The sequence below is a fragment of the Columba livia genome, chromosome 1 (assembly GCF_036013475.1).
Source record: "Columba livia isolate bColLiv1 breed racing homer chromosome 1, bColLiv1.pat.W.v2, whole genome shotgun sequence".
Classification (NCBI taxonomy): domain Eukaryota; kingdom Metazoa; phylum Chordata; class Aves; order Columbiformes; family Columbidae; genus Columba; species Columba livia.
The window spans coordinates 18,307,689-18,326,028 of record NC_088602.1 but is presented as its reverse complement, the minus strand read 5'-3'; the positions used below and the strand labels follow the sequence as shown (position 1 = coordinate 18,326,028).

General features: G+C 39.5%; 1 protein-coding gene across 2 annotated transcripts in view; it reads left to right on the top strand.

Moving 5' to 3' along the window:
• The window catches only part of ALKBH8 (alkB homolog 8, tRNA methyltransferase), a 46,098-nt gene that overhangs the window by 4,917 nt on the left and 22,841 nt on the right, over nucleotides 1–18,340 (top strand). For both annotated transcript variants that reach the window (XM_065048715.1, XM_065048707.1), the window contains 5 exons: nucleotides 490–730; nucleotides 1,779–1,910; nucleotides 2,773–2,868; nucleotides 4,248–4,352; nucleotides 7,394–7,464. In XM_065048715.1, the coding sequence (XP_064904787.1) occupies nucleotides 490–730; nucleotides 1,779–1,910; nucleotides 2,773–2,868; nucleotides 4,248–4,352; nucleotides 7,394–7,464 (645 nt within the window). The remainder of the gene's footprint in view (nucleotides 1–489; nucleotides 731–1,778; nucleotides 1,911–2,772; nucleotides 2,869–4,247; nucleotides 4,353–7,393; nucleotides 7,465–18,340) is intronic.

Here is an 18,340-nt window from a genome sequence, read left to right as displayed (position 1 = left end):
AGTGTTTGCCTGCAGTACACTTGGCGCACACGTGCTGGTTTGAAACTTAAGAGCTCTTGTAAGAGTAACTACATGCATTAATTGAGGAGGTATCTCTGATACGGGTTGCAAGCCTTTCTGCCTGAATACGTACTAGGCAAACAAGGGTTTGCCTTTGCCTCATATACCAAGCTCTTCGAAATGTGGAATACATAAAAGAGTACTCACGGGCTTACTTTATTTTTCTTTATACAGCTGCTCTCCTGGTAGGGTGTTAGTTTTAAATGAAATGATAGTAATCACTAATTGGAACAGGCTTCCCTGGGAAGTGGTGGAGTCACCATCCCTGCAAGTGTTTAAAAGGCGTTTAGACAAGGTTCTTAGGGACATAGTTTAGTGCTAGGATTAGGTTAGGTTATGGTTAGACTTGATGATCCTGAGGGTCTCTTCCAGCCAAAATGATTCTATGATTCTGATTTTTTTTTTTTTTCTTAATTCCCCTTCAATTAGAGCCTGGTTATTGCCAATGCTGGTCTTGGTAATGGGATGAGTAGACAGCAGCTGCTGAAGATAGTAGAAGAATATGGATTGGTGGAAACACTCTTAATGCCACCGAATAAGCCGTATTCATTTGTGAAATATGGGACAACAGAAGAAGCCAAGAAAGCCTTTGATGCCCTTAATGGAAAAGAAGTAACACTGGAAGACTTTGGCCAAAACATTGTTCTATATATTAATTTTGTGGAAAAAGGTATATTTTTTCTGCTCTCCTATATAGCCATCTTCTTGCATACTGCTTCCCTTTGCTTTTACTTTCTAGGTGTAAATAATCGCTAAAAGCACACTGGTCTTTGCAAGTAGACACAGACAACGAAAGCCAGAATCTAAGATTCAGGGCATAAAGCAGGCATTCCTCCTTGTATTTCCTGATAGGATACTCTAATTTGAACTCCTTTACTTTGAGACAAAATAAGAAAAGGACTTCAGGTAGTTCCCTGGCCATTCAATACTGCGCTTGAAGGTTTTGTGATTAAGGAACTAAATTGGAACCCAGGAGATCTCTGGGCAGGTCACTGGATTTTTTTTGTATGACCTTGTTTCTTGTGGTCTCCATCTCAACTCCAAGAATGAAAATAAGCACAATAAAATTTCTGTTTTTTTTGTCCCCTTCTCTCCAGGCTTTTTTTATGGCTGATTATAAGCTATTTAGGACAAGAACTGTTGTTCTTTCTGTGAGCTTTTATAGTGTCTAATGGAAAGGGTTCCTGGTGTTGGTCTGTATGTTAGGCCAGTGAATAGCTTTTTTAAAGCTATTGGGATAGCAAACTGAATGTCTCTGCATTGCCAACATTTTATGTTCGCCTACGTATTGCATTATATGCCTTCATATTTGATTACAGTTTGCTTCTCTGGACTGAGTAATCTGGTGATTTGGTAAATCACCAAAATGAAATGCAAGTAGAATCCTGAAGTGACCGGGAAATTCTTTCTACTGTTATTTTGACATGAAAATCACTAGTGGTATTGCTTCTAAATAGTGTGGAGTTTTGTTGATCTTACGCAGTAAAAATTAGAACGTGCTTTGCATGATGCAGAACATCGGTCTGCCCTGTTTTGTCATGCCAAAAAGTGATCATTTATTCACTAAATAATACCCTAATGAGGACTCCATTGTATCATTAAAGTAAATACTTCTATACCTATACTCTATTCCCATACATAGTAAATATCCCTGTAGGAAACACATGGTTTTATTTTCTCTAAACAGTGACAATGTTTTCTTTTTCCATACACCCTAGTTTTCTGCAAGAATGCTGTCCCTACAAGCTTGCCTCCAGGCCTAATGGTCATTGAAAATATTATTTCTCCAGAAGAAGAAAGGAGGATGTTGGAAAGTATTGACTGGGTAGGAGATGAAGATACTCAAAATGGTGAGCAAAACCATAGAAATGCAGACATTCCGTACTTTTATGCTGTTGTTACCTACTTTTTCAGTTTACAAGAAGTCTACATCTTGGTAAATGTACTGTTTCAAATCATTGTGTATTTGTTCTTAGTAGTTTAGAAATTGGATTAACTCCTGGGGGCAAGTGATCTGAATTGATATTCTGGTATGAGTTTACTTGAATAATATTTCTGCATCCAGAAACAACTGAAGTCTTTTTAGGTGTGTTTATGTCAAGCACAAGCCTGTTCTGTGAGGATTACCCTTTTAATTTGATGTCCAACTGAGGAGTTGTGTCATGTTAAATCAAAAAGAAGTCAGTGAGACACACATTCCAGATGCTTTTGTGCTTTCACTTGAGCTCTGTGGAATAAGATCTTGCAAAAAGTGAATTGTTCTTGGAATTCACTTCAAGGTTTCTGTATAAATTTTGTTCCTTGGGACAACACAAAGGTTTATATTGGCATTAGCTAACATGGAAGTGGTGACTAGTAAAAGTGAAGGATCCTGCTCTATCTGCAGGATATTAATCAAGTGTAGGTTCAGGGATCAGGGCAAGAATAAAGATGCACTACACGTGGCTCAGGAAAACTGGTGCTTTCTCCTTCTTGCATGTACAAAACCACCATCAGTTTGACTTCCAACAGCTGTGAATGTGACGTGTGCTGAAAATACAAAAGGCAGTAAGGCACAAGTGCGTGCCGTGAAGAACAAGGGCCAAACACAGTTTCAACTGTTAATTAAAGAACGCGTAGATTTAGCAGGTCAGATGGAATAGGGAAGCATAGAAAATTGCCTGTGCTGCTTTATGTAGTCTAATCTTACTTTAAACTTGTGTGTTTTTACAGCCCAGCAGACTTTAAGACATAGAAGAGTAAAACATTTTGGATATGAGTTTTGCTATGATAACAACAATGTTGATAAAGACAAACCTTTACCTGGAGGTGAGAATTTCCCTATTAAGTCATACTTATTTTGCACTGATGTTTGAACCGTTATATAAAGCCTTTAAGCCTCACTGCGATATGGATCTGCGATTCTAATAAAAGCAGAGCCTTCACTTAATCTTAAGCACACACTGAACAGTGCTTTTGAGTGGGATACATTCCAAATTACTGTGAGTGCTTGAAGCTTGTTTTCCAATTGTTGCTGCCTTTTGAGGTCCAGTCAAATAAGGATTTTGGGATTGTAATTGTTATTCTTTTTTTTAGCTTTTGTTTTATAAAACAGCTGTATTTTACAAATTGCATACCCGTTTGGGGGTTGTGACGTATATTGCTGTGTATATTTATCTTGACTAGCTGGAAGGTTGCTGGATGCAAACCAAAATAAAATTTCTTTTGGACTGAAAGCAGATTTGAAAAGGTTTCAATAACTCTTATTTGGTGTTGAGAGTTGTGAGTCAGAGCAAAGTGAGTGAGTCATCTTATAGTCTTAGATTTAAAAACAGTAAAATAGGGGAGTTAAGTTCCTGTAAAACGTGAAGGTGTTTAAGGTGATGCATATGTACTGGGTGGGTGTAGCTTCCAACAGAAGGATTCTAGTTACGCTTTGGTTTTAACAGTGAAGCTATGTAATCATAAAAGCAATGTTATTTGAGCTGTTTTCTAGTCACACAGCTAAAATATTTTTTGTGAGAAAAGCTTAATTGAGAAACACTTCATTGTGGGAGAAAAACTGAAAAATAGAAGTCAACAGATTGATGAAAGGAGGGCTACTAACATGTTTGTGGGTGTTACCTTGAGCAGAACTTTACAATGGAGTCTTCAGGTAAAATAGCAAACCAAAGATTCAGTGAAGGACTGTAACTTTCATTCCCGTTTCAAAGCCAGTTTAATTTCAGCAGATTTCTTGGTGATACTTAATCTAATTCAGTAATAGATTTTTAGGGGATAAATTTTTTAGAGAGCTCTATGCACAACTTCTGACTTTCTGTAAAATAATTTTCCTTCTTGACTGCAACGTTTTTACTGTAGTTGCTGGAAACTTTGTCTGTGATTTGATATGCTGGTTTTTTATGTGCTGAGATAGTGCAGTTTGCATTTGTAAGGAGTTAGGCCTGAACTACTTCTGAATACAGAGACCTTTGGGGAATGGCCTAATTGTGACATGTTGTAAATATATCAGACTTGCAGAACGGGACCCCATTTCTGACGTGTATGTGTTACAGCAAATGCAGAGTGATCATTATTAAAGATGGACTTATGTATCTTTGAATCTGTTTCTTTGTATTTTGTCCAGTTGTTGTATTTATTGTAAAAAGAAAGGATAAAAATGTAAAAAAGCTTTCTTGTCTTGCTTACAATTTTGTTTCTATAACTAGGTCTTCCTGAAATTTGCAACCTATTCTTGGAGAAGTGCTTGAAACAGGGATATATCAAACATAAGCCTGATCAACTGACTGTAAATCAGTATGAACCTGGACAAGGTAAGTTTATTTGTCTTTCAAAAATGTTGAGCTCTTTGCCTTACATTGTAGTTTAATGCTGGTAGGCAACTAAGCATCACACAGCCACTTGCTGACTCCCCCTCATTGAGATAAGGAGTAGAAATGGAAGGATAAAAGTGAGAAAACTCATGGGTTGAGGTTGAATGTCATGGTACAGGCAGTTATCAACACTGTTTTTATCAAAAATCCAAAACATAACCCCATACTGACTACAGTGAAGAAAATTAACTCTGCCCCAGCCAAACCAGTACAACTTAACTGACGACTGGAAGAGAACAGCATCTAAATGTGACATGACGTAGGGACAGGATTTAAGGACCTGCTTAGTGTATTTCCTCTGGGATCAGAGATGCTTTGAATCAAAAATAAAGTCTTCATGCTGTTTTCTGAATCTGGGAGCTTGTATTTAGAAGTATCTTTTTTTTTATGCCACTGCTATGGAAATGAATGGTCTTTAAGTCCGAGGCCATAACAAGGAAATTAGATATAAAAAGCTGTCGGAATAAATAGTCATCTTTGGTTTTGTACTCTAGTGCACTTTTCACTCCAAACTCTTCTTGATCCGTGTATGTACTGTGCATAGTCTCCAGGCAACGGCTCTTGTTGTTAGTACATAAAATAGAATGTTAATATATATGGACTCATAAGTGATAGAAGCAGTATTCCCTTATCTAAGGAATAAGGAATTACTGTTTCTGTAATCTTTCCCAAACTGGAGACATCAAAGAGACATTTGCTTCTAGTCACACCTGTAAGGAATAAATCATGTTCTGTGCCTTTTGCGAAGGTCAGTTATCAAGGCTAAATATCTACCTTCCTTTCTAGAGTGGGTATTTCATTTGTCCTTAGGAGGAAAGGACAGCAGCTCTTCTTTCAGAATTAATGTCTGACAGCTAATACAGTGTCTGCCAAACAGGGGTCTGATGAAAAACATATTTCTATTGGTTTCTGTATATGATAATCTGTTAAATTGATATAGTCATGTATTTCTGGCTGGGACGTCAGAGGAGATTAGTTAGAGTTATAGATTTCTATCAAGAAAAGAAGCAATTTAAAAAAACAAAACCAAAGAAACAAACAAACCCAAAAGAAAACACAACAACAACAAAAAACAAAACCAACTGCTCCTCACCCTCCAAACCAAAAAACAAAGAACCCAAAGCAAAAAACCCTTTCTGAAGTGCAAATCATTAGGATGTGAATGAGCCAGAATGCCGTCAGATTAATACCTTTAATATCTGTGTTCTGAGTCAGATTGTCACTAGAAATTGTATTAGGTATTTTAAAGAATGACTGATGACTTTGGCCATCTAAGCTGTAGTGGCAACGCTTAAGACATATTAAATGAATTCCTTTTTGAGGGCACTTTTTCGTTCAGGGTCCTAATAATGTTTAAAGTGGTAGATCTATACTTGAAGGTCCCTATCCACTTTTGAATGTTTAGGTGACTGCGTTTATGTGCTGCGTATATGGAGTAAGAGAAGCAGGTAGGTCAGTGGTCTTGATGGAATTGTCTGGGTGACACTGAAGACAGCTGCCCATGTTGCCCTGTTGCACAGTGAATTGTGCTGACTTTAGTGCTCATCTGGAGGCAGAGTTTCAGTGCTTTATGCTGAGGTAAAGTTATGAGCCACACAAAGAGATATGTATCCTTGGTTTTCAAGTCTCATTGATTTTATTTCAGATTAAATGTTTGCCTCATAAAACACTTGTATTGCTTTCACCAGAACTAATGTAATAGTAAATTTTGGCATAAAATAAGGATGCCTTATACGGCTGACTGACACTGTTAGGAAAAAATGTTTTCAGCTCGGAAGTTCAATAATATCCAAAATTAATGTGGGTAGAGTTTTTAATAAACAAATATAACTGTTTTGGTTTGGGTTGCATAGGAGTTACTCTGTCTGGGTCTGCTATAGTGTCCAAGGAAGGTGCAGTTGCAATTCCCCTGAGCTCTCTGCTGGCCTTGCTCCACTGCTGGCTGCAGTTCCCCACCATGTGGTGAGACCTTGCTGTGACATGCTCGCTTCTGTTTCAGCACCTGGCGTTCAAATGGGTGGCACGAGCTGTGGGGGATGGCAGTTCCTTTCTGATTAGCAGATCTGAAAGAAAATGAAAAAAAAGAATTGCTGGCTGCTTTGGCGATTCTCAGCTACATGTTGCTCATACACACACTGACAAATGTGCTGCCTTAGGGGTTAGCCTGGCAATGATGTGTGGAGTTCTCCTGGGAACTGCAAAGCAGAGGCAGGGTTTGATCCTGGCAGTGCCTCCATTTGTGGTAGTATGTCCTAATTCTGAAGCTGAGACCCTTAACACAATCATTTGTGTAGTGAGAGAGCGAGTATTTGCAATGATTCCTTCTCTGTGAAAAAAGTGAGGGAGAAATGCATTATCAGATACAGGGGAGGAAATTTTTTACAATGAGGGTGGTGAATCACTGGCCCAGGTTTCTCAGAGAGGTGGCAGATGCCCCATCCCTGGAGACATTCCAGGCCAGGCTGGACGGGGCTCTGAGCAACCTGATCTAGTTGAACATGTCCCTGCTTATTGCAGGGGGTTGGACTAGATGACTTTTGAAGGTCCCTTCCAACCCAAACTATTCTGTGATTGAATGATCATAGATGAGCTAAGGCCCAAAATCACCTAACATAGCATTATTGTTAATGCTAAGCGCAGAACTGCCTAAGAGGAGAGCACAGAGATTTCAATTACTCTCTGCAGCAAGGAGAGCATTTGGAGTCCTCAGGGGATGAGTGCAGCCTTTGGGTGCTCTGAACTGTCTTCCAGATATTTCAGCTGATTATACAGGACACTTGTGTGAACTGTGTATCTAGTCTGGGGATGTAAGTCAGATGTAATCCAGTCCTGGATTGTTTTGGAAGACAACTCCCTCCTTTACAATAAGTTTTGTTTGTTCCAGTTTTCTATATGGACATCCATGGAAATAAAGCTTGCTAACTGAGACAGCACTCTATTATTATTATTCTGATTTTTTTAATTTGGTTTTTCTTATGCAGGAATTCCTCCTCATATTGATACACATTCCGCTTTTGAGGATGAAATAATCTCTCTCAGTTTAGGAGCTGAGGTAAACTTTATACGTGTTTTGATGATGCTTTACTGAGAAGTTCCATATTTATATTGTTTAATAGAAGTTGATTTGTTTTTTCCATGGTGTCTGTTCACACTCATCCGACTTTAATATCGAGCATGTAAGGTAATGTGATATGCTAATTAAATAAGTAACTGCAATGAGATGTTATCATTGGAGGATTTTCCAGTGATATTGATGATACTCCATTTTTTTTAACGTTAGCATCCAGTTCTCAATTTACCTTAATTTTCTATTCATTTTAGAAAGCGTACCACTCCTGTTTGTTTCTACTTCCATTTTTCCCTGTGTCATCCCCTTTTCCCTCTGGTCTGCATAAGCCTCCCATTATTTTTATGTTCAGTGTGTTTACAGTAGGCTAATGCAGATTTATTACCTGTAGAAGGTCCACTCAACGTCTGAACTGTACTGAGCTAGTAGTGGCAGGCAGAGGTAGACTCCGATCTCACAAGCTTCCAACATATGTGGATGATGTAGACAAAGAGGGGAAGGGAAATGGAAGAACAGTGGGCTAGCACAAAGTCATGCAACATATAGTAAGTATGGCTGAAAACAGTCCATATAATCTAGTCTGAATGTTCTTGTTAGTGGTACATGTATTGCTGTGTATTCCCATTTTACTGGATAACTAGAAGCTTAAGAAGGCTGAGAATGGGTTATCGCAGTGGGTAATAAAAGTTTGACTTTTGAATCTTTCCATTGAAAAGCTGTGAATGCTGTAGAAGAATGATCTAATCTGCTACTTGTTTTTACTGGCAGTGGAATGCAGGTGCCACAGAGGTTTGTGCTTATAGAGTTACACCTGTATTACCGATGGTGTTCTCTTGTTACAAGACATCAACGGATTATTGCTCTCGGTTTGTCTTACTCTTTAGGCGGAGAGGGGAACGTGGCTGGATATTCTGAGCACTGACATTTTTTGAATCTTGAGTCTGGGCTTTGGCATTGACTTGCTTTCTTCTTACAAGTTGTGTAGTGGAGGTGGAGCTCCCAGGACTAGGACTGAGTCTAAGGAAGGATAGCTTTGTCATGAATGTGTGGCAGTGGCACATCTGTGTTCCTGGTCACTTGAAAATGGGCTGAAAATGTTGCCAGTCCTCTCAGCCTGACTGTAGATGTATTTGTCCACCATTCACAAAAGCATCCACTCTAGAGTAGGAATGTTTGGGATTAGTTGTGAGGGTGGTATGCACAGTGGCAGCAGAGTTCTTACTACTTTTGTTCTGGAATCTCCAAATCTAGGGGCTACTTCCTCATGTGGCTTCTGCACTTGGCCTTTTCTCAGAGATAGTGTGTTCTCCTCTGTTCAACTGCAATGTTGGTTTTAACAGTATCAACACCTCCGCGCTAGGTAGCACGTGAGAACGTCTCTTTCATGCGGTTTCTCTAGGAGAAGGGCTCTAATTGATCTTCTGTGCAGTTTATCCGTCCTAAGGTTAATTTTTCTAATACGTGCTGAGCATTCAGAGCATCACAACAGTAGGTAGCCCCAATGTACAGCTGTTCCTATGTTGATCTTGTGAAAAAAAAAAAAAAGATACTTTAGTTTACTTTAGAAAAACTATATTGATGCTGTGATTTCACATGTTCTGCCTCAGTCACCAGCCCCAGGCCTTCTTACCCTTTCCATTTCAATTAAAAGGCTGACTCTGGCACGGAGGCCCTGTTACCTCATTGGTGAGTCACCAAAGGCAGTGCATTTCTTGATGATTATATTACAGCACACCTTTGTGATGGTCTCAGAGATGGCCAAAAGCAGAGTGATTTTAATCACCTGAGAAATACAAACCTGGACTGCCTGGAGCGTTATGATGCTGTTAAAAATTGGAATGTGTACATTTCAATCACGAAAACAGCTGGATTTGGGCAATTTCTAGATATTTCAGGCATAGGCGTTGGATACAGTCTGTTAAATAGTGACTTTTCACTAATGGGCCAATAATGCACTTTTCAGGTGCAGACAATTGAAGTACACATGTAGTCAAGCAAACCAGTGGCCAATGAAATGCTAAATTATTTAATGGCTTTTCTTTCTGGTACTTTTACAACCTTTTATGATTTCTTCAATGTGTTTTTGTGCACTTAACTCTTCATCTGATTTTAAAATGTACGTATCAGTTGCAGTAATATGTGTGTTAGCTGTTTTAGGAGTGAAGCCCATTACTCTATTCCCTTAAAGCTTACCATGTACAAAATTTACATGGTCTGATAATAAATAATCAGAGTTGCGTATACAGCAGCAAACTTTGGTATCCATCCCATCTTGTCTCTGTAGTATGAGGCTTTTTTTATCTGAATAAATTAGGCTCAATATAATGGAAAACACACATAAAAAAAGTTGTATGTCTTTTCCTTTATTCTCCTCAACAATAAACACACATATTTAAATAGGAAGTGCCATAAAGAAGTAACTTTGCAGCTCATCTGGTTCTGTATCGTACTTCGGCAGCTGGTGAACCAGACACTTCAGAGGAAGAAAAGAAAGCAAAATGCCTCATGTAGTTTATTCTTAGTAAGAGCTTTTTTTTATGATTATTTGTCTGCTTGTCCTTTCAGGATCTGAGTTAGACAGGTTCTGTTGACTAGTAACTAAAATAAATATTTTGGCTTATGAAAAAGAGGTCTGTGGCAGGGCAGGGGACTAAACATAAGTGCCTTCCTAGCCTAGTGCCTTATTTATCAGCACAGGTTCTCAAACTTGTATCGTCTTCACAGAATCACAGAGTTGTTTAAGTTGGAAGTGACCTTTTGAGATCATCTAGTCCAAGGCCCCTGCTCAGGCAGGTTGGATAAAGCAGGTTGTCCAAGGCTCTGTCAAGTTGTCTTTCAAATATCTCTGCAGATGGAGGCTTCTCTGGGCAACCTATTCCAGTGTTTGACCTCTGTCATAATTAAAAATAAAAAAGGTGTAAAAAATTGTGTTCCAATGGAATCACATGGATTTTAAATTGTGCTCAGTGTCTCTTGTCCTATTGATAGACACTACTAGGAACAATCGTACTCCTTCTCCTGCATTCCCTCCCATCAAGTATTTATACACATTCATAAGAGCCATCTTATCTGAGCCTGAGCCATCTCTTCTCCAAGTGGATCAGTCCCAGCTCTCTCGTCATCTCCTCATGTAAAGATACTCCTTAATCACCTTCATGGCCCTGTGCTGAACTTGCTATAGTTAAGTCTGTATCTTTTTTGGCAGTGGGAAGCACAGTCCAGTCCCAGTACTGGACACAGTACTCTAGATGCATCCTCATAAGTGCTGAGCAGAGGAAGGATCACCTCCCTTGACCTGCTGGCAGTGCTCTCCCTGATGTAACCCAGGAGACTGTTGGCCTTTTTTCTGCAAGATTACACTGGTGGTTCATGTTCACCTTGTCCACCAGGACTGCAAGGGCCTTTTTGGCAAAGCTGCTTTCTGGCTGATCAGCCCCCAGCATGTGGTGCCTGGGGTTATTCCTGACCAGGTGCAGGACTTTGCACTTCCCCGTGTTGAAGTTCTTCAGGTTCCTGTTGGCACCAGTTCTCCAGCCTGTCCACATCCCTCTGAATGGTGGCACAACCGTCTGGTGCATCAGCCACTCCTTCCAATTTTGTATTGTCTGTAAACCTGCTGAGGGTGAGCTCTGCCCCGCCCCATCATCCAGGTCATTAATGAAGATGTAAAATACAGTTAGCCCCAGTGCGGACCCTGGGTTACACCACTAGTGACATGTCTCCAACTGCAGCCTAAATCACGTGGTTGAGAATCAGTCCCTTCCTCAGTGGTGAAGGAGTTTATCCAGTGACAAAGCAGTTTGTACTGTTTTGTCAGAGGAATCATTGTGAGTCTAATTTGTTTCTGCAGACTTGATTTATGTGGAAAAAGGAATAGCTCTTGGCATGTGACATTTTATGTTCATTTTAAATACGAACAATCTTGAGAAGAAAATAAGTGTGTGATTCTTCACAACACAGTTTTTGTCTTGCATTAGAAAACCTACAGCAATCCAAGTTCTTACGCTTCTCTGAAATTAGGTGGAAATGTAGGTGTGAGATTTTCTTTCCTATCAGTCACATGGAACAGCTTTGTCAAGAGACACAGAGAAACCAAGTGGCTCAATTTTGTTCTAATTGGTGCAATATGTTGTGTTTTGGAGAGTTTACAAGACAGATTAAACTTGGTTTGAAGGAGAAAAATCTCACTATTACTTTGTGCTTCTCCCTGGCTTATAAAAACCACTAAATAGAGGGCAAAGCAGTGAGACAGGTGATATATCTTCTCCCATAATACTCCAAGAAAAGTGAGGGTCTTGAGCTAATAATTCCTTTGATTTTGACCCATTTCTTTGGCATCTCCTGGTAAACTGCAGAAGAAAGTGAGACTTCCAGAATGGCCTGTGGGCTTCTAATGGCTTTTTGTAGATCACCACATTCACCCTTTATTTATAGGAGCTGAAAAACTGGAAATATTAATGAAAGTCAGTTTCAATGTTATGTAATTGAATACAACTTTAATTTAGAAGTTGTCACAGTAGGCGAAGAAAGGCAATTGGGTGAAATTAGTTCAGAGTGATTTTTATTAAGCTTAATGGAAAATCATGTGTCCTGTGTCCATGAATTTGAACAAAGTACTGCAAAACAGTCATTCCTGTTGAGAATTTTCTGTATTTATTTGAGTTAGGTGTTATTTTCAGTGCCTCCATTTGGTGTCTCTAAAGATACGTAATTTTATAGTATTTCATCTTAGGAGCCTGGCCAAGTTTGCAGCTGTCTCAAAAAATCCTAGTTAAAGCCTGTGTCAAATTTCCTTTTGGAGGTGTGCAGCAGGAGCTTGGTCAATATTGAGATTTTGTTTTTCCTCTTTTCCTAATTTCCATTTTACATGCTGTCATGTAAGCCTTGATTGATTAGAATTGTAGAAATACAGAGGTAGGTAACATTTCTATAATGAGCTAAGTAGTGCTATAAGCATATCAAACCAATAAAAGAATTTTCCCTTCCTGGCTGTAGATCTTACCCCAGTAAACAGCGGGTGACACCCTGCGGTCCTTCCGTATCAGCTCTGCCCTGTTCTGTCCGGTACTGCTGTGGGACTGTCCCGGCCTCATGCCAGAGGGTGAAGCACAGTTGTAGTTTTCCTGAAGAGTGTGGTGTGTTGGCACCATACTATGATTTATGTTGTTCTGTCTCATTTTCCTAGTATCCAGCCCCAAGTTTGTCATTCTCTGCTCCTTCGCTTCTGCATTTCCTTTTTGAGTGCCTTACTCTGCTCTGCAGCCCTGTGCCTTGGCCTAGCAGAAGCCTGCTATAAATACGGAGAGCTGCTGTGATGCTCTGGCCAGGCCCCTGCCCTCATGTCTGCCAAAGGGAAGCATCAGGGTTGTGTGTCAGAATTGTGGCTCAAAGTTAAACAGTGGGGCCATGTGTGGATCATCCTTGACCTCTGCCTAACTTCAGTTCCTCTGAACACATGTTCGTCAGGTCTTAGCCTGCAGATATTAAGTGCCTTGATCCTATAAAGAAAACCTGTGACTCTCTTAAGCCTTGAAAGCAGAGCAATGTTACAAAGCAAAACTCCACCAGGCCTTTTGCAATATGTATTCCCAGTGATCATCCTAGAACTGATAGGATGAGGTACCCTAACGTTACTCATCTCTGACTGATAATTGACCATTTTTTCCTATACTTTTGCTTCTTATCTGTAATCTATTTCTGATCTGTCTTGGTTAACAAACATGAATCTGTAGGTGTCCTGGCAGCAGCTGTTTCTGTAATAGCTTCTTGAGAGAATTTATCAGAAGCCTTTAGAAAGTCTAGATTGTGCCCAGCCTGTGAAAGTAAGCACCTGTTTCGTGTCTTGTGTGAGCTCTAACAAGGTGGGCAGGCACTGGAAATATTGTTGTGTTAACTTTGTGGTCCTGCTCTTATTTCACTTTTCTTGGTTAGTTGCTGATTCTGTTTAATTTACTCTTTAAATTTACATTGCTTTATTTTTATTTTAAGAGCAGGCAGAAAACATCTTACCTGTTTAAGGAATTACTCTGGTAGTGGCTGTACCAAAGGTTTTCCTCTGTGCATGCTAGCAGGATGATTTTAGTAGGTGAAATACTAAAAATAACAATTGATATTTAAAAACAGATTGGATTGGCAGAACCAGAATGTCTCTTGACCTAAATGTGAGACATTAATTTTAACAACTGCAGCCTAATGCTGTGTTCAGAAGTTTGTTCAAGTGAGCCTGATAGGATTCCTGAAGCTTGGCAGTGTGTTTTCCAGATCCATAAGACAGGTTTCTTGAGCTGTACCCTTCTTACAGTCATGGATTTTATCAGTTCTTGAAGAACAGTGATTTGCAGTGGTTTCTGTATAATCTAGCTGGAAATGCAAAGGCACTGTATTTATAACTATATACCAAATTTAGTTGGTTTGTTCCATTTAAAGTGGTATTTCATTTTTGGAAACTGCTCAAGAGTTTCTCCTGAGCACCACAAGTTAAATGCCTTAGGCTTCATAAATCTATCTCTCCTATTTGCATTTATTCTGTATAAATATGTCCTGTGTGTTTCTTTCTGTGCATCCCATACCATAAAGTACTATCATTGAGCTTGGATCAGATACAAGACCAGTCAAAATCAAGGGAGAAGTTTCTGTTGATGTAATTGGATGTAGAATTGTGCCCTCTGAGATAAGCAACAAAGTCTACAGCCCTTCATGGGAATATTTATAACAATCTTACTGTATTTTTGGGGAAAGGTGAAAATTCAGTAACCATGCTGTTCTGAGTTTTATCTTTGTGCTGGATTACTCTTTTCCATTTGCATGCAGGATTCAGTTAGCAAATACTTATGTGTCCTGCTGATCTTTTGCACCTGGTCAGTTATTTTAACCCAGCTTTCATATTAATTGTGCAGAGAGAACCTATAATGTAATATTTAATCACTTCTTTCCACAGCCTTGGTTGTTTATAGGCTACCTCCCTATTTTAGCCAAAGGTAACAACACCAAGATACCCACTGCACGCAGGTAATGCAGACAAGCATTTGTTTCTCAGGTACTGTACGAATCCGCTAACCAATCTGGATTGGCACTGAGATGCTACAAGAAGAGCGTTTGGACAGAATTGCCCCCAGAATGATGATCCTGGCATTGCTTCTCTGGAAGCTGTATGGCAGCAATTTGTTGAAAAACAAGACAGTAGCATCTTACCTCATCTGCTACCTCCTCAGCTACCTCCTCCTCCTTCCTTGGGAGGAACAGAATCAAAGTTAAGCAATGACAGAGCCTGTATTTTAAAGTTTTGTATGTAAAAATATAATTTTTTTCTCCCCTTTCATCTTGGTGAGACATTACAGCTTCCAGGTGCATCGTACGAGTTGTCCCTGTGATGAATCTCTAAGGCCTGGCATTTACTGCCAGTGGGCCAATACTGGGCAAATATCTCTGCAGAGCTTTGTCTCCTGTCTCCCTTCTATTGGATTTGTACCAGCCTTCTTTCCTCTCCACGGAAGAAAGAAACTTGTCATCTGCCGTGCTTTTCCATAACACTGTCCTGCACCACGCAAGGCCTTGTCTCTAAATCGGCTCTCATCCCACTTTAGCACTGAGGAGGGAAGGGTGGCCTGCTGTTTGATCGCTGTGGGGTCTCTGGTCTGCAGAATACACTGTGACTTGCTGGCGTATTTCTTCTGGGTCTGCTGGAATGGGAAGTTGCCTTACTCCGTTCTGTGCAGCAGTTCTGTTTCTTGCAAGTGGCCTGTTACTCTGGCTGCTGAAAGGGAAGGCAGAGCTGTGGCCCCTCCTGGTTTGTGCCACTTTGCTTTCTCCACGTCAGTTGGTTGGTCTCTTTAGCATCCTGCATTTTCTTTGTGTCGTTGTTGTAGAGAAAGGTACGTGAGAAGAATGTTCTCGCTGCACTTCTCTGGGCAGTTACATCAGCAGTGTGTTCGAGGTGAACGTGGAAAGAGAGACAAAAGAATTTGCAATTAGCAAGAATTTGACAATAACATCCACTCAGTATCACATGGAAAAAATACAGAGAGATGCTAGGAAAATATTGTATAGTTCCAGTTAGTTTTCTCACAATTACACCAAAATCCTACTTTGAGTGAAACACTTTCTAAGATGTTTGAAGTCTGCAGTATGGCTTACAATTTTCTGACTGTGGCCATAGCTGCTAAATAATGAAGGAAAACTTTCTCAGATTCCTATACCAACTTGATTCTGTTTTAACATAACCTGTTGTCTCCAGGATATTTGCTGTTTCTGAACTGTGCTTATTTTGTATGCTGAGGCAGCATCATTTCATCTCCAATTCTCAGACGTCTGGCTGTTACGGCTTTTCTGTGAAACACAAATACAGATACTGAATTTTTCAGTGGAAGCAAATGTACTCTCTAAAAAATATCTTGCTATTGCTGGTGATTACTAATTGGTTTTCATGTGGTAGGAAATATGCAGATAGATTAAAATTTTGAAAAAAATATAGTTTATGATGCAACATTGCTCTCTTTATGCTAAAACCCTTTTTTACTATCTTGTTCCGTTTCACTCCCTCCGTGTACGATCCATGAACTGCTTTTCAGTGGTGGTGACGTGAATTAATTTTTTAAATACGAAGTTGCTATTTATTCCTGTGAAATATGTGATCATTGTAATAGAAGAAAATTAACAGAGCATTTAAATTTACATTTCAATTACTATTTTTACAGCTGAAATTATTTTTTAATCGAGTTTTGGATTGTCATTCTTGAAACAGTTCAATTTTTTTATAGAAACGCCTGTTGTTGTTTCAGTAGTTACTAATTTCTTTAAAAATAATTTTTTGATTTCTGAAAGGGGTTTATCAGTGGAATTTATTTCTATTCCCCATGTTATTTTTAGAAGATCAGCACTTGATGCATGAAATGGAATCCTAGTGTCTGCCACGAAGTAACAGCAAACAGGCTGAACTCTGGGGTATTAAGAAGTCATTATCTTTAGCTGTTCCATTTCAGCTGTACTTCAGTTCTGGAATTCAATAAAAAAAATCTGATTTCATTAGCTTGTGATGTCATCTCTATTGTCATAGGAGCCTATTTTAAGACTGTGGCAAATTTCATGTAGAAATAACAAGTGGTCAGTCAATAATAATAATCACAAGTGGTCTATAAGCAAAGAAACAAGCTTGTTAAGCTCCTGCTGTGGTATATTGTCTCTCTTGGCTTTCAACTGGACTTCTATAATACCAGCAAGTGTAGCAAATGGGGTTTGAAGTCTGTTTGCATTTATACTGTCTTTACAAATATGTGCGTTTTGCATACTGCAATGTTCTGTTTTTCCTTCCAGCTATGTTGAGTGTTTTGGAAGTTTCTTCACAGAGCTCTTGTTGCTGTCGAGTTGACTCTGGAAATTTTCATTGAGGAACTGGCAATTTAGAGCAGTTAAAAGTGCACTGGAGCCAGAGCTGTCAAACCTGCCATGCTGATAAACTTGACAAAAAGATTCTGATTCCAGCCAGGGGAAGAGGCTTCTCTTAGCAGAGATGGAAGTCGGCAGCAGCCTCTTGGTGCAGTCACAGCAATGCAGATGAAGCTCTGGTCTGTTTGCTGGGGCAACCGCAGGGAGGTTGGAAAGAACCAGGGCTGAGGTGCAGCTGAAAACAGTGAAAACCAGAAACTTCACAGTTCCTCATGAGATGTTCTGGTCCCTCCTCTGTTACTGTGTACATCTCTCTGCAATGCACGTTCATGCAAACACTGTAAATTCAGGGCCAGATGCTGAGGCTGTGGTAAAGCCCGTTTGTGTAACTTTTGTCTGCAATATATGAAGCTATTAGCTATATAGCTAATATATATTGGGTTAACGAACATATGGAGAGAGTGAGAGAAGAAAGAGATGACATTGCTTGTGGTGAAAATCAGCAGTGTTGGAGTACTGCCTATCCAAACTTCAGAATGTTTTTCCTCTTTGATTATTTTACCTGCTTTAAAATAACACCTATACGCCAGATGTGTCGTAATTCTGTGGGTTGCATTTGTGTAATGTGATAAAACAGTTTTCTTCAAATGATTTTAAAACAGTCTTGCTGTGTTTTGAATTATAGTTAATGTCCCTAGGAGACATCATTAAGCAAGAAGATGGCTTTCGTTTCTTCTTTATTTTTTTTGGTGTTGCGTATTTTTTATTTTTGTCTACTAAGGAATGACTTTTCTTTATGTATTTAAGCCATTTCTGTAAATTCACAGCCAGATCTTTATTCCTCAGTAGATTCCCCTTTTGCAGTGAAGATGTAGAGGATTAAGAAGCAAGCCATATGGTAGTTTCTATAGCAATAGATTAGAAACTGTGTCATGTCAGCCCTTGTGAGATACGATGCAAGAATTAGTTCAGGAGGCACAGTTTGCATGTCTTGTATTCTGGCAAATCTCTGCTAGCATGATGGTCTCTGGGATAGTTGTTAGATGGAGCTGTGAGAAGGGCTCATTGACCCTTCTTTCAAACTCAGGCTGAGTAAACACATCATTTCATCCTTTTGAATTACAGATATTTGGCACAGGACTATATTTCCACACTACTTTCTCAGTCTGTAGAGAGCAAGATTGTAGTGATAATAATGCAGGTTTTAATAAGACAGGACTGTTTTAAACAGAGTTGAGGCATCTGCTGGATCCATACTTGGGTGCCTTATTTAATGGCTTGTTGTCAGTGGTATTCAGTCCACGATTAAAACACTGAATTCTAGTGTTTACGGGGAGGTGTGTACCTGTGCACTGCATGGCTGGGCTCCTCTGTATTCGATGGGGACTGACTCAGTCCAGCCTAAACTAGACATCTAGTATGTGGTTTCAGTTTCAGATCCCTAATAGGACTTTAAAAAGTCTATACCCAAACACAGATG